Source organism: Hyperolius riggenbachi, chromosome 1, assembly GCF_040937935.1.
Source record: "Hyperolius riggenbachi isolate aHypRig1 chromosome 1, aHypRig1.pri, whole genome shotgun sequence".
NCBI classification, from domain to species: domain Eukaryota; kingdom Metazoa; phylum Chordata; class Amphibia; order Anura; family Hyperoliidae; genus Hyperolius; species Hyperolius riggenbachi.
Window position 1 is genome coordinate 487,331,897 of NC_090646.1, and position 15,975 is coordinate 487,347,871.

At 45.0% G+C, this 15,975-nt stretch overlaps 1 protein-coding gene across 3 annotated transcripts in view; it reads left to right on the forward strand.

The window, feature by feature from the left end:
- The first annotated feature begins 5,124 nt into the window (after positions 1-5,124).
- The window catches only part of EFS (embryonal Fyn-associated substrate), a 33,832-nt gene continuing 22,981 nt past the window's right edge, over positions 5,125-15,975 (forward strand). Inside the window, exons 1-2 of one of the 3 annotated variants that reach the window (XM_068271556.1) lie at positions 5,125-5,323; positions 5,631-5,725. In XM_068271556.1, the coding sequence (XP_068127657.1) occupies positions 5,720-5,725 (6 nt within the window). In that variant the 5' untranslated portion in view covers positions 5,125-5,323; positions 5,631-5,719. The remainder of the gene's footprint in view (positions 5,324-5,630; positions 5,726-15,975) is intronic. The other 2 variants (XM_068271554.1, XM_068271555.1) reach the window with 2 other exon arrangements.

Here is a 15,975-nt window from a genome sequence, read left to right on the forward strand (position 1 = left end):
CACTGCATACCTGTTCAGTGAACCCACCACTGCATACCTGTACTGTGAACCCACCACTGCATACCTGTTCAGTGAACCCAACACTGCATACCTGTTCTGTGAACCCACCACTGCATACCTGTTCAGTGAACCCACCACTGCATACCTGTTCAGTGAACCCACCACTGCATACCTGTTCAGTGAACCCACCACTGCATACCTGTTCTGTGAACCCACCACTGCATCCCTGTTGTGTTCAGTGAACCTGCCACTGCATACCTGTTCTGTTCAGTGGACCCGCCACTGTATACCTGTTCAGTGAACCCGCCACTGCATACCTGTTGTGTTCAGTGAACCTGCCACTGCATACCTGTTCTGTAAACCCGCCACTGCATACCTGTTCTGTTCAGTGAACCCGCCACTGCATACCTGTTGTGTTCAGTGAACCCGCCACTGTATACCTGTACTGTTCAGTGAACCCGCCACTGCATACCTGTACTGTTCAGTGAACCCGCCACTGCATACCTGTTGTGTTCAGTGAACCCGCCACTGCATACCTGTTCTGTTCAGTGGACCCGCCACTGTATACCTGTTCTGTTCAGTGAACATGCCACTGTATACCTGTTCAGTGAACCCGCCACTGCATACCTGTTCTGTTCAGTGAACCTGCCACTGCATACCTGTTCTGTGAACCCGCCACTGTATACCTGTACTGTTCAGTGAACCCGCCACTGCATACCTGTTCTGTTCAGTGAACCCGCCACTGCATACCTGTTCTGTTCAGTGAACCCGCCACTGCATACCTGTTCTCGCCATGGTGCGCACCAGTCCAGCACGGCCGTCACTACACAAACAGCTGTTTGCGGTGCGTTACACGGTGAGTTTGGTGTGTCAGTGTGAAGCAGTACCTTAATTACACTACCTGATTGATGTATACACATGCAAGATGTTTTAAAGCACTTTAGGCCTGTCATTTAGCATTCAATGTGATTTCTGCCCTTAAAACGCTGCTTTGCGTCAAATCCAGATTTTTCCCGGGTACTTTTGGCGTGTATCCCACTCCGCCATGCCCCCCTCCAGGTGTTAGACCCCTTGAAACATCTTTTCCATCACTTTTGTGGCCAGCATAATTTTTTTTTTTTCAAAGTTCGCATCCCCATTGAAGTCTATTGCGGTTCGCGAACTTTAACACGAACCGAACGTTACGCGAAAGTTCGCGAACCCGGTTCGCGAACCTAAAATCGGAGGTTCGGCCCAACTCTAGACCTTAATCCAATAGAAAACCTATGGAGGGAGCTCAAGCTCAGAGTTGCACAGAGACAGCCTCGAAACCTTAGGGATTTAGAGATGATGTGCAAAGAGGAGTGGACCAACATTCCTCCTAAAATGTGTGCAAACTTGGTCATCAATTACAAGAAACGTTTGACCTCTGTGCTTGCAAACAAGGGTTTTTCCACTAAGTATTAAGTCTTTTATTGTTAGAGGGTTCAAAAACTTATTTCACTCAATGAAATGCAAATCAGTTGCTATCTTTTATTTAAGGTTATTTTTTTCGATTTTCCTTTTGATGTGCTATCTGCCACTGTTAAAATAAACCTACCATTGAAATGATACTGTTCTGAGACTTTTCATTTCTTTGTCATTGGACAAACTTACAAAATCAGTGAGGGGTCAAATAATTATTTCCTCCACTGTATATAGAACGTATATATAGAATGGAAAATGTAGTGGGGTCGGGATCTACCATGAAGTCCTTTGCGATCTACCGGTAGATCGTGATCTACCTTATGGCCAGTTGGGCACCCCTGTGCTAGAGTTATTTGGTGTGCACTGGCCCTCAGTGACATCAGCCGGGGTCTTCTGCGCTTGCCCAGAAGGTCCGCGCATGCACAGAATGCCCCCTGCTGACGTCACTGAGTCGAATACCGGAGCTGATTGCCGTTTAACGGAGGCACTCAGGAGGACGGCGAGGGACTCAGACGTGCTTATAGGGCTGGAGGAAGCCGCGGGTAAGTAAAAAATCTTTAATAATGCTCATCTTTGGTACACTTTAAGCTTGTTATAGAGAGCTATAGAACTATATAAAACGTAGCTTTTAATAAACAATGAAAACTTCAGGTACGGCCTGTATTGCCTATATGGTTTTATTAACATGTGAGATAAGAGGTAGAAATATGTCAGAACACCCTATTAGGATTGGTATAGCCTCAGTATTAGCAGGATGTTGTCTACCCCTTTAAATCACATAAAATTGAACGCATATTCATACACAACACCACCATCCACCTAGCCTGACATGTATTCTCTGTTTGACAACTACCATAGAAATAACACAGAGATATAAACTGCATCATTTTGCAATGCAATTATATTGTCCGCTGCGGTGGAACAGAAGGACGTAGTGTGAAAGAAGTCTTAGGCCCCGTTCACACTTGCGGTTTTGTCAAAACCGCACCGGATGTCCGGACCGCACCGGAGCCGGACCGGACCTGATCCGTACGGTTCCTATCCGGATCCGGTCCGGATCCGGTCCGTTTGCATCCGGTTTCCGTGCGGTGTGAACACGGTTGCGGTCCGGATCCGGTTTCTTAAGGAGATACCATCCTGTAAATACCTGGGGTCTGGGAGGTCAGCAGAAGGGTCTGGGGTCATTGTTGGAGACAGGTGGACGTGTGGAGACCATCCGTGGATACAGAGACTGCAGTTGGGACCATGGATCCAGGCATTTTTTACTCGTAAACCTGGGAATTCTCTCCTTCCTGTTGTTCGCCTCCTCGTTATCAGACATGTTGCTGCCAAAACGAGCTCCAGCATGAAATCGCTGCTGCCCCACTCTTTGAACGCTGGGCCCATGTGGTCCCCATCCAAAATGCATAGGAAGTGGGGTAGAACGTCCGGTTTTTGTAGCCAGTGTGTTGTGCGCTCTCCAGCTCTCATTGCTTTGTATTGGCCGGATGGTGCAGTCCGGCTCCGCTCCGGATACGGCTGCCGGAGGAGCCGGACCAAAAAATAGCGCATGTTGGAACGGACGCCGGAGTCCGGATCCGGTCCGGATCCGGTCCGGCTCCGGTCCGGCAGAACGGACGCATGTGAACGGACGCATAGGCTTTCATTGCTATTGCCGTGCGTCCGTTCCGTCCGTTCTGCAAGCGGTCCGGCTCCGGCACGGCGATTCCGGACGGCCACCGCTAATGTGAACCGACACTTAGGGATCTTTAAATATGGGGTTTTGAAAACCACAGTATACTGTACCTAAATATAACAGGCAAGCTCACCAAAACTTATCTTCAGGACTAACGTCCTTTTAAATGCTATGACCTGGCAGAAAGTCACTACTGCGGCTGCGTGTAGCGGCGAATGTTATTGTTATTATTTGTTTGGGAGTGCCAGGATCAGGCAGGCTGAGGAGGAGGAGGAAGCCTCAGTGGGATCCAGATGCTTCCCCCTCCTGAGGTAAGTTGCACTTTTTTTTAACGTTACTGAAAGTCACTACTGCAAAAAAAAAAAAAAAATCACATTATCGATCAGGAGCAGATCAGCCATGTTAGAAATTATCGTTTTGAGCCGTCGATCTGATGGGGAATTGCATGGTGTGTACCTAACATAAAATCAGCAACCACCATCCCATAATTTGCTGAGCTAGATACAGCTATTGTAGTTCCCTGTGCAAACTTTAGCAGAAACCCATCTGGCTGGTGCCCTCCTAGCAGGACTGTCTGCAGAGGTGGCCATAGAGACATTAGACTGTCACCCAAAACAATCATGAACAATAATGGGCTGCAGAGCTGTTATGTTTGTATGTGCTTCAGAGCAAATGTACAGACTAGGTTAGACCTATTCAGTGCATAAATGAATGTTTATCATGAAAGAGACACTTCTAGATGCATAGGACAGAAAAAACACAGATTGACACGTTTGTATTGGCTTGTCCCTAAATTCTAGCTGGCTAGATAAAAGGGTACGTTTTAGTCTATAAACCTTAATGACTTTCCAGCATCCCTGGAAATGATTTTGAAGTGTTGGCATAAATTGCACATATATGTACAGTAGATCCATCTGCCTGTGGGGCTGAGATCTTCAGAAATGAGATGGGGGGATGGTGAGACGAGGACCCTGAAGACAGAGGACCACTGTGTTTATGACGAGTGTAGGAAGCAGGCTCCTGCTGACGATCTTTGGAACAAGAGACCTTCTGTTCCCACGCAGGCCAGAGTCACAGTAGCCTTTTCAGAGAAAATGCATAAAAATACAGTACATGAGTCCTGCAGACACAGCATGGAGTTTTTGTTATTAAATGTACCCATAGACATAAGAGAAAGATCTGCAGCCCAGTCACTGTATTCATGGGGGAATCTATAAGGGACACAGAAAAAGGGGGCTATCATTGATCAACCATCATGACCATTATTGGCAGATATAGATTTTCACTAATATAATTCAATGCCATAAAAATAAGATCACAATCAAATGAACTGGTAATGGGTTTGGCTTCAGGCGTCTCATGCCCCTGAACGTCGCCTTAAGGGGCCCATACACTCAGCCGATTAACGGCCGATCGATCGAGATCGATTGATTGCAAATCATTTGCCGATTCGATTTCAATCAAACGGCCAGGGTGGAAAATCAAAATCGATCTGAAGAGATTGCTTATCAGTTTGCATTGGCCCCAATGCAAATTTGATGGCAAAAAAATGCCATCAGATCGATTTTCAATAGATTTCAAACTGAAATCTATTGGAAATCTGTTCCTAGTAAAAAAATGTTCCTAAACATAGATAAAAAATCTACCTGATAATCTATCTGCTGCTAATCTAACGAGTGTATGGCCACCTTTATTGTGTCTGCTCCCAGCACTATACCTGACTGACTCATCAGTCATTACTGTCTATTTCCATTGATTTCTGTGATTAGCCCACCGTACACAGATCCCTGGCATTTCTGAGCATAGAAAGGTGTGTGGCTGCAGCTCCCCAGCAGGCAGCGGGAGCTCACACTCCCTGCTATGAGCAGATGAGTGATGCTGGCAGGTAAGGTGTTAAGCGGCGGCAGCGTGTTTGCTGCGTGTCCCCATCCCCCGCCGCCCTTGTCGCTCTCTCGCACACGCACTCTATAGCCTTCGCACAATTGGATAGATAGGGGTTCCTCTCCTATTTCACTGCTTTCTGCACACTCAGGCGTCTCACCCTCCCCAGTCTCTTCCCTCCCATTTCTCCCCCCACCTTTGTGCTCCCTCCTCATCCCTCCCCCTGTTCTCCTCCCTTTCTCCTGAGCGCTGAGCTGTAGGACGGGAGAGGAGCGGAGGTGACTCAGGAGGACTTTGCAACTCTCATTACTGGCTGCTGAGGTGAGATCCCCACTGTTGTTCCCAGCAGTTGTTTCTTATGCAGTGTGCCCCCCACTCATTGTTGTCCATGTCCTGTATCATCATCCTTCTACTCTACACCTTACACCTTTGTATGTAGCTAAACTGCCTGCAGTGCCACCCATTACCCCCTGCCCATGCCTCTCTCTGCTTCCTCGTTAGCAGCCAGTCACCACTCTGTAGTTATCCTCCTTTGTATTATAATGCAGGTGCTTTTCCTGTCACAGTCCCTGCCATACATTGGTTGGTCTCTGCCCTCACTGATGGACTTTGTTGTGCTTTCCTGCAGGTGCCAGCAGCCAGGCTTGGTGAGGACACTTCAGCTGTTGTGGAAACTCCCTACAAAGTGGCATGTGAGTGATTGGCTCAGGAGGCGCAATGCCAGTAAGTGATTTGTGTTGTGCAGACGTCATGTGTTTTGTTTCGAGAGACCTTGCAAAAGGGATTTGGTTTATTCTCCTGACTTGGTGTATTTGTTGACTTAGTTGTGGGTGGGGAAGTCTCATATATTGCCAGCAAGCTAGATGAAGTCATGCAGCGTGAATACAGCCATAGAACATGTGGGCTAATGATAATCCACTGGGAGGCTCAGATACATGGTTTCCTTTTTCATATTTCACTGCTCATTTGCTGGTGCCAACCACTCACAGTCATCTGTGCAGCTGGCCACAGAGATCTACACTTAACACTAGGCTGGCCTTATACGTATGCCTTTTTTTCTTGCCAGTTCTATCACTTTTTGATTGATTTTTACCAGTTCATGGATTAAAAGGTTGATCGGCTCGAATGAAAATTTCAAAGTGGGCGAGGTGGAAGTCAACTGGAGATTTATGGCTGCATAGGGTTATACTACACTGAGCAGCACAATGCAAGCTAGTTCTAATCATTATTGATCAGCGTTCAGCTGAAATATGCTCAGGATTGAATAGAGGAAGTAAGTCAGTAATGCCTGAACGGTTTTCAGTGGTGGAGTTATTGATTAACTGCTGCTGTATGTGTTGATATGGACCTTTACCAAGCATTTAAAAGCGGTTGCAGGGTCTGTGCCAACTTGTTACCCCTGAGATGCTGCACGTAACAGTTTTGCATCCGAGCAGTACATGCACAGTGTGCTGTTAATACACAACCGCCAAGTCCAGACACCTGTGTGTACACTTTTACTTGGTTCCATGTGCATTTTTGGTGAAAAATAACTGCTGAGGGAGCACCCTTGCCCTAGCGTTTTCGTGTGCGATTCTTTGGTGTTTGGTGCTCTGCGATAATGCAGAAAGCTGTCAGATTTTATATAGTTGGAAAAAACACCAATGAACACAAATAAAGGGCAGTTTTCAAGTGGGCCATTGACTTCAATGGCCAGTGCAGCAGTGCGCATTTTTACTTATATAGCAAACTGCGCACAATTCAAATAAGTGTGCTTTCTTTCTTAAGATGTGTACACTACACACACTCTACAAAATTTGCCCCAATCAAACAATCTACTACTGGAGACAAAAACATACGATGAGTTATTCACGTATTGTTAATGACCAACTCATGTAAATACTGCGAGTGCATTTTGTACAACAATGTTGTGTAAACGACACAGTACACACACAGCCAACTGCAGGATATCTGTCCAATAGTCATGTGAGTTGATCCCCCTGATGGATCAGGCAAAATGTTGTCATTAGGTTACATTTTCTTACACAATTTTTCATCAAAATCTGTAGTTTGCCAGACGTTTCAAATGACTTTTGTTGAGCATTTGTATGAGGGTTTAGTCACTGCATAATTCACTTATGTAAATGAGCCTTTTTTAAGATTACATTGTTTGTATACATACGGTAGATTAAAGTCCACTCACTCCACAATCTTCTGTTAAGGTGGCCATATATCTGTAGATTTTGCAGCCGATCAACCATCCAATTCGATAATTATTATCAAATCAGATGAAAACCGGTCCCACCAAAAGAATGCACAATCGACAATTCGACAAATTATGTGCCAAAATTGGTCGCGTGTATCGATCTGAGATGCTGGAAAATCTCAGTCTGGCATGCCCGACCAGGCGTGTGACTGTAACGGCGTGCATTAATCACCTCTCCGATCAGATTCGATCAAAGAAAGATCTGTCTATTGGTCAAACGGCCACCTAAATTGCTTTCTGTATGGGTACCTTTAGCTACTGTGATTTAATTGTTCTGAACCATAAAGAATTTGTGGGCCTTGTGGAATGTCATTCACATCGGCAGAAGAGATTTATAACTTATTATAGGGAACTGAAACATGTTTGTACATATCTTTATTTAGGACTGGAATCGGGAAGAATGTGTTTTCTATATACCTAGCTGTATGTTTTCACCACAAACAGAAGGATGTGCTATTTAGCCAACATGAAAAGCAGACAATCAGCCCCTCATCCTGGTAGTGTGTGAAGTGAGGAGCAGGGCTGATGTGTTCTGTTTGAGGATGAAAGTCAGGATTTGTGTTGTCACTAGTGGGTGGAAGTGCATTATTGTGATGCTAAACAGTTTCTTCAGTTAGGGTTGATTAGTTCGGATTTTCCCTTGCTGTGAACGTTTCCTGCCTCACACTTTGTCTGCTATTCCACAAACATGACTGTATGTGGAAGTTCTGGATGGTGTAGAATTAATTGGGAAGTGTCATTTATTAGCGGGGGTGTGGTGCAGATCAGGACAGGTCTGTTCAGTAGGAGAGGGTTTTAGCTGTTATTATGGCAGGAATTAATGGCTTGTGGTTACTAGTTCATGCAGCAGTTATAGGACGGTGCTTGTTTAGTAGAAGTTGTGACAGAAGGGTGTGCAGCAAAAGACTTTCACTGTATTCGGAAATGTAAACAAAAGTAAGCTGTGTGCGGCTTTTTTTTTTTTTTTTTTTGACTTGTTAAAGCGGACTTGAACTCAGAATGTCCTCTCTGCTCTAAAAGATAAGCAACAGCCTAATAACCTTTAAAGAAAACACATTCCTTTGTTTCAGCTGATACAAATCCTGCAATAAATCTGGAGAGTTTCTACTTCCTGCTTTCATGGAAGCAGACAATCAGACATATCATACAGATATATTTAATAATTGAACATTATGATCTCACTGGGATTCTAGCTGAAAATTGTGAGATTTTAGTGCCACTAATTGCAAAAAAAAAAAAAGGAAAAGCACTGCAAGTGGGCCTGGGCCTTTAGATTTGGGTTTGTACGCACCTTAAAGCCTCATACACATGCTAGATGAAACTTGGCCAGTGACTGCCTTTGCCGAGAATCTATTGTATGAACAGCAGCGCCGACCCACCTCGGCCCCCGGCCAGTGATCCACCTGCCAGATCACTTCAACCAACCAAAGCCTGAGAACAGTGCTCTCCCCACTCACCCAGCCCACCACGTGATATCACTACGGCTCTGCTCTGTCGGTCTCCTGCCCTCATCCCCACATAGTGACAGAACACATCGCTATCCTTCAGGCTAGTGACGTGCCTGTACAGGCTTAGCAGAGGAGGCAGGGAGTTACGACAGCACAACAGGTGAGATTTTCTAGTGCACGAGCACCGAGGGGGGCATTTACACTTGCGGGGTGGCCAGGCAGGTGGCGGAGTCGGTGTTGCTAGGCTGGCTTCTAATAAATTTCATGCTTGAGGCCCTGAACCCACTATAAATCGCTATCGCAATCGCCAGCGTTTTTAATGAGCGTTTTCAGTCGATTTTTAAAAAGTGTAAGCTTTTTGCCAGCGATTGTGTATCAATTTGCGATTAGGGATCTTAATTCTGATTGGTCCTTTCAATTCATTTTCATTTTTTTACAGTGTGCAGTAATGTAAAAATGCTAGCAAAATCGCTCTGTGTAGGTTTTGACGAGCGATTACACCAGCGTTTATATACTTTACATTGCAGAAACGCTAACGCTAAAAATGCTGCATGTCCTGCGTTTGCAATTTTGGTAATCGCAATAGCTTCAGTGGAATTTGGCCCATCCATTAACATTAACTGAGAGTTTAGGGAAATCGCTAGTGTTTTGAAAACCTCCCTCAAAAAACCGCTCTAGTGGGTTCCAGCAATGAATCTATTGGGATTCGGCCTGCGGTGTATGGGCAGTCAACAGATCTCTCTCGGATCAGATTCAATCAGAGATTAATCTGTCTGTTAGGCCTAGTGCACACCAGAGCGGTTCGGCTGCGGTTTGCGATCCGCTTGCGGGTGGGGATCCGCTAGGGTAATGTATTTCAATGGGCTGGTGCACACCAGAGCGGGAGGCGTTTTGCAGAAACACATACTCCCGGGCTGCTGCAGATTTTGGATTGCGGAGGCGTTTCTGCCTCAATGTTAAGTATAGGAAAACCGGAAACCGCTCTGAAAAACGGCACTGCAGAGTGGTTTGCCAGGCGTTTTTGTTACAGTAGCTGTTCAGTAACAGCTTTACTGTAACAATAAATGAAATCTACTACATCAAAACCGCTACACAAAACCGCAAAACGCTAGCTGAAACTCTGCAGAAAAAGAAGAAAAAGCGTTTCAAAATCTGCTAGCATTTTGCGGATCTGCTAGCGGTTTTTGGTGTGCACCAGGCCTTAGTTGGTCTGTCCATACATCACTAGATATGGGCATCTTAAGACTTTTCTGCAGCCCTATAGTCTTGTTTTGTTAGTGTAGATAGAGTAAAGTATCCGGGCCCCAACTGCAGCAGATAATGCTTCACATCCTTTAATTCATCCCCAACAATACTGACATACAGGTAGTGCAGTGTTCTACCCAGAATTATTTTCCAGCCAGGTGGCATGAAAAAGTAGCCGGGTAGGGCGCAATGAGAAAATTCAGGGCTAGCGCTTCTCTGCACAACTCTGCTTTCAGCATAGGAGAAGGTGAGCAAATGACAGCCGGGTGCTCACCAAAACTAGCCGGGTGGAGTGCCCGGCTAAAAGATCCTGGGGAGAACACTGTAGTGGAGGCCTTACAGCCGTTTCACTGGATTAACCTGCTTCCTCAGAGGCAACCATTATTTTGTATTTAAAGCATAAAATCTACCCTTAAACGTTTGACTATATCAAGTACGTAGAAACAGATCTGCTAAACAGCTGTGGGCTCCATAAAAGTCCGCTTTATTACAAAGACATAAAAGCACGAGTCTCACATGGGACCAATGCTTTTTATGTATTTGAAGTGAAGCGGGCTTTTATGGATCACACAGCTGTGTAGCGGATCCGTATCTTGTTGCATTTGTGGCTGCGGGACTGAGCTCCGGGACTGAACGGCAGCTTTGTACATTTATATCAGGTATAGGAATGTAGTTTTCTAAATGCTTTTCAGCTCCCATACAGACAAAATTGGTTAAACTTCTTTTATTTGTTCCCTGAACCCAGAAGTGTGTGTTAATGTGCATACACATAATGATTGTCACCCACCAAGGCATTTTTGCTGATAGTGCATTGGTTTATGGGAAATCTCGTACTGAAAATTTCCCATAAACCAATGGGCTACCGGGAAAAAAAACGCCATACTGCTTTTCTCAGTGGAGGCAGGGTTTTAGTTTGGAGGACAGTGAGGATAGGAACCAGGCTAGCCTAAATATATGCATTTATGGCGCAACTTCTATAATATGCCTAACTGAATTAGCTCAGATTTAGTTGTGTCCTTAGGTTACCTTCAAGTGATCTTTCAAAGCACATTATGATTTTCTTATAGCTTTCTAAAGCCTCCCATACACTGGTTGATATTTAGGGCACATATGATCTGCCTGGCAATCTTTTTAGTGCCAGCAAACTTGCAGTGAATTTTGTGTAATTTATGGATCAATAGAATGATGGCAAGTAGGAGTAATCTGTACATATCCTATATCGGCAGATTATAGCATTTTGTACTGTGCAAAGCCTCACATAGTAGCAGGGAAGCAGCATGATAAATATTTAAAATGAGATTTCTGTACAAGTGTGATATAGACTGGCGGATGCTGTGTTGCTCTGGTTGCTACTTGCCGGTGGATAGTCCAGTCCTGGAGTTTCTCTCCGCATGTGCAGCTGCCAAGAGCTTTGAATTTTTCCGAGTTCATGTAAATCTAAAGTTTCCATAGTCACATATACACCTGTGACAAGACTATGACACAGCACCAAAGTGCCGACATATTTTAATCCATCACATGTGAATGAAATGTTACCTTATTTAATTTATTTAGATCATATTTGACAGCATGACAAACAAAGTTCAGAATGCTCTGAAAGCTTACATGTGTTACGTCCGCTGGTGAGTTCGGCGCAGGGCGAGCCGAATGACGGCTCTCCCTGCTACCACTATACTCCCCAGCGGCGTTAAAGATCACCTCCAGCCAAAAAAAGGTCTGAATGGCAATACATATATGTAGTTTAGGCACTGTGTACAGTTAGATTAACATATAGTTTACATCTGATACATCATATTGGATAGAACAGACTCACATTTATATCTGTAAGTAGCACTTCCTTATTCCTCCTGAAGCTGAAAGCATTGTGCCCCCCTCCAGGGGCGCCTCTAGCCATTTTGTCACTCCAGGCGAGAAAACCTGTGGCGCCCCCGTGTGGTGCCCCCTCATGAAAATAATCGTAATGCGGCAATCTTTCACCAGAAAATAATTGTAAAGCAGCAATGTTTCACCATAAAATAATCGTAATGCGGCAATCTTTCACCAGAAATCATAATGTGGCCAGTGTTTCACCATAAAATAATCGTAATGTGGCCAGTGTTTCACCATAAAATAATTGTAATTTGGCCAGTGTTTCGCCATAAAATAATCGTAATGTGGCCAGCGTTTCACCATAAAATAATCGTAATGTGGCCAGCGTTTCATGATAAAATAATCGTAACGTGGCCAGCGTTTCACAATAAAATAATCGTAATGTGGCCAGCAATTCACCATAAAATAATTTTAATGTGGCCAGCGTTTCACCTTAAAATAATCATAATGTGGCCAGCGTTTCACCAAAAACGAATGTTCACCTATAAAGAATAAAGCATTTACTCACCTGCAGAAGAGTCCTCTCCCTGGGCGCAGCTTCCCCCGATGATCTTCCTGCAGCAGCACAGCCAGCCTGCGAAAGTCCCGCGCTGACAGGCAGAGAGCAGGGCTACGGGAAGATGGCGCCCGAAGCCCTGTACTGGAGACACAAATAGTCTCCAGTGTAGGGCTTCGGGCGCCATCTTCCCGTAGCCCTGCTCTGCCTGCCAGAAGACTCTGCAGGCTGGAGCGGTGAGCTGCAGGGATGATCTGGCGCAGCGTCTATTAGACGCCGCCTCTAGTTCACCACGCGTGTCCCACAGTCTGGAGGGGGAAGGTGAGCACGTCCCCCCCCCCCCCCCGCACCCCCCACCCTCACCCGGCACTCCAGGCGACCGCTTGTCCTTGCCTGGTGGCTGAAACGCCACTGGCCACCTCTTCAGCCTGGTTAACTCCCCTGTCTGTCTGCTATAATTCTTATTTCAGATGTCTGTCTGCCTAGATTAGATCACATGAACATGAGGGGTGGAGTTATGACATCAATCCCCCAGCATCCTTTGCACCTGTGGTTTGGAAATAAAAAAGAAATGCCAGGGCCCAATTTCACACTGGGGGCGGGGATTTCAAGACCATATGTGGAATACAGACCCCGGGGGTGTGAAAACCATACTTTATCATGTGTAAGTTTATATATCTTGGCAACTTATTAGGTTTAAACCAAACTCTAATTTGTAATTTAGGTACTCTTTAAATACTGTTCCCTCTCCGAGTTGTAGAAACTCGGAGGGAGGTGTAATTCAGGGTCTGGCGATCCAGATCCCCAAATTACTCTTGTGCGGAGGGCGCAGCACGGCATTGCTGCTATGATGGCGCTCAGCTCTGGCACTCAGTGCTGTGCGCCAAAGTTACCTGCTTTGCTCTGAGACCCCCTCAGTATGTCACTCCCAGGTGCCGGACCCAGTATGCCAGGCAGACCTCAGTGGAAGAGAAAGGGAGTGATCCGCAGACTTCTGTGAAGCATAAAAGCCGGTACTTTATTGATGATGGACAGACACAAGAAACAAAATCATCCACAGGATCAACTGACGTATATCAGGCTTACAAAACGCTTTTAAGGCCTGTACCCACTATGCAATATTAAGATGATTTTTGGAGTGACGAGCTATCATTGCCGCAATCTCGCGATGTGGGTACGGGCGCGTGATTATGCAAACAACGACTGGTGACTCTATAAAAACCATCATGGTGGATCAGATCTTTAAGTTTCCCAACAACTTTATGAAGTACTGCGATCGCTTGACTTCCCGTTCACGCCCGTTGTCTGCCGACACGTGAAGTCGGGTGTACCTGCCAGCAGGAAGACGGATCGGGGAACACTCGTTGTTGGGGGACGTCGCTGAGATCCATCTTCCTGCGTCGTCAGGTGAGTATGCAGCTTTAGTCATAGCTGCCTATTGGACAAAAAATCTTCTAACCAATCCGATCAGATTGAAGGGATTGATCCAAAAATTGGATCAACTTCATTAATCTGATCAGATTGGTTAGGAGATTTGTGTATATTAGTGGTCCCAAACAATCATTTCCGATCGTTCATACATGATCGTTCGGCAGATTGTATCATTAATGGCCACCTTTAGCCTCAGGGATAGTGAGGCGACAGTACAGCACTTTGGCCCAAACTGTTACCTGAAAGGTGACAGTCCCCCTATGTGTGTACGAGGTCTTAAACTGATAGCATGCTTCCGGATTGTGGATCACAACTGGAGCAAAGATTAAAGAACATCTGTAGTGAAAGGTATATGGAGGCTGCCATATTTACTTTCTTTTAAGGAATACTAGTTGCCTGGCTTCCCTCTCTCTAATACTTTTTGCCATAGATCCTGAACAAGCATGCAGCAAATCAGGTGTTTCTGACATTATTGTCAGATCTGACAAGATTAGCTTCATGCTTTTTTTGGGTCTAATTTAGACATGACTGCAGACAAATAGAGAAGCAGAGCTGCCAGGCAACTGGTATTGTTTCAAAGCAACAAAATATGGCATCCTCCATATACCTCTCACTACAGTTGTCCTTTAAGCCAACCCAGAACTGAAAGAGAACCATACAAATGCCATGCAGACAGTGTATTTGGTGGAGGCCAAACACAGCGCAGGAAAGCCATTTGTCTTTATCACTTTGTTAATGTTATGGCTTAATATAGTGATTGTAAAAAGTAATGATAAAGTTGTGTCCAGGCACTACTTGGGAGCATTTTAGGAGCACTGTTTCATGTTACATAGCTGGCAGTGTGTGAGGCTGAAGATGTAGAGTCTTAGTAGGTTTGTTTTATAATTATGGATTGGAATCTAAAATGCATCCACCCAGTCTATTCTGGGAAAATGATGCACTGGGGTTAGCAAATGTGGTCTCATCTGCTTTATTTTAATGTTGTAATGTAAGACTGCCGTCCAGCTTTTTCCGGATCAAATCATAGTGAAAGAAAGAAAATGACATGTCTTCCTACAGACCATATAATCGCAGAGCAATACTTAAGCCCTGGTTCATCCTCCTGCATTTGTCTTTGTTAGTAAAGGTGAACAGGAGACTATGGCATTACATTTACAATTTCCTTAGGTGATGAAGCTGTTTCGAAGAATTCCCCTTGGAAAAGTGAGTCACATGTTCCAGAAATCCCTCAAGAATTCATAGAGCTGGCAGCAGAGTGGGTGTTGCGCCGATAGTAAACAGCTTTTTCACTTTTTAGCTTCTCCTTGTTCTGCTGAGAGACTAACTCTTTGTGGCCAGCTTGGCAGCTCAGCAGATTCATTTTATTATGAGGCTTTTCTGTGGCTTCAGTACTGGCCACAAAGAGCTGATCTCTGACCAGCAGTGGAAGGAGGTATTTGACATCAGGTGATCTGTGCTCATAGGGAGAGACTGGCTATTACCTGCCAGCAGCTTCTTTCTGATTATCCCATGTGGGTTATGACAGGACAGTGAGAGGCTTCTGGACAGCTGTATGCTCAGGAAAATCTTAGCAGTAAGAGAAGCTACAGGAGCCAGCCATCAAGGGGCTTTCAGTATATTTATTGTAAATAAAACTGTTTTTCACTGCATAAAACACTGTTCTTTGCTATTTAGTGTAAATTTACCCTCAGATTTCTTCCCTGTCAATAGCAGTCTCTATTGAGTTCCTTGTGTTCAGCATAGCTACCAAAATGACTTTGCAATCCATGAGTAATAAGATATTTCTAATGTAGTGTAAAATTAAAGTGGCAATTGTTGTCATCCACTAGGATGGAACTCTGTCTTGCAGGTGACACTGTGGGTCCCCAGTGCTTTACATACGTGTCACTAGGCATCATGTTCTGTGCCTTTGAAGAAGGGACAACAGCAGTGGCAACAACAAAGCGACTTTTGCAGGCGGGTTAGAAGTGGACTGCTGAATCATAAAGTGATCTCGGGGGACACCTGTACACATTAGATTCTCATCTAAAGCTGGCCACACTGGCTATGAAAAGTCTAGCATGTGTACAAGACTTTAAGCTGGCCATTGAGGGGTCAGTTAGGGCCCAATATACAAAACTAATAAATCTAGACCCAGTTGTAATTTGATCGGATAGTGGTCAATTTCTACCTTACAGGGTTAAGTTTTATAGACTTATGGAGAAATCTGTTGAGCATTGGCTGAAACGCAATCGTTGTA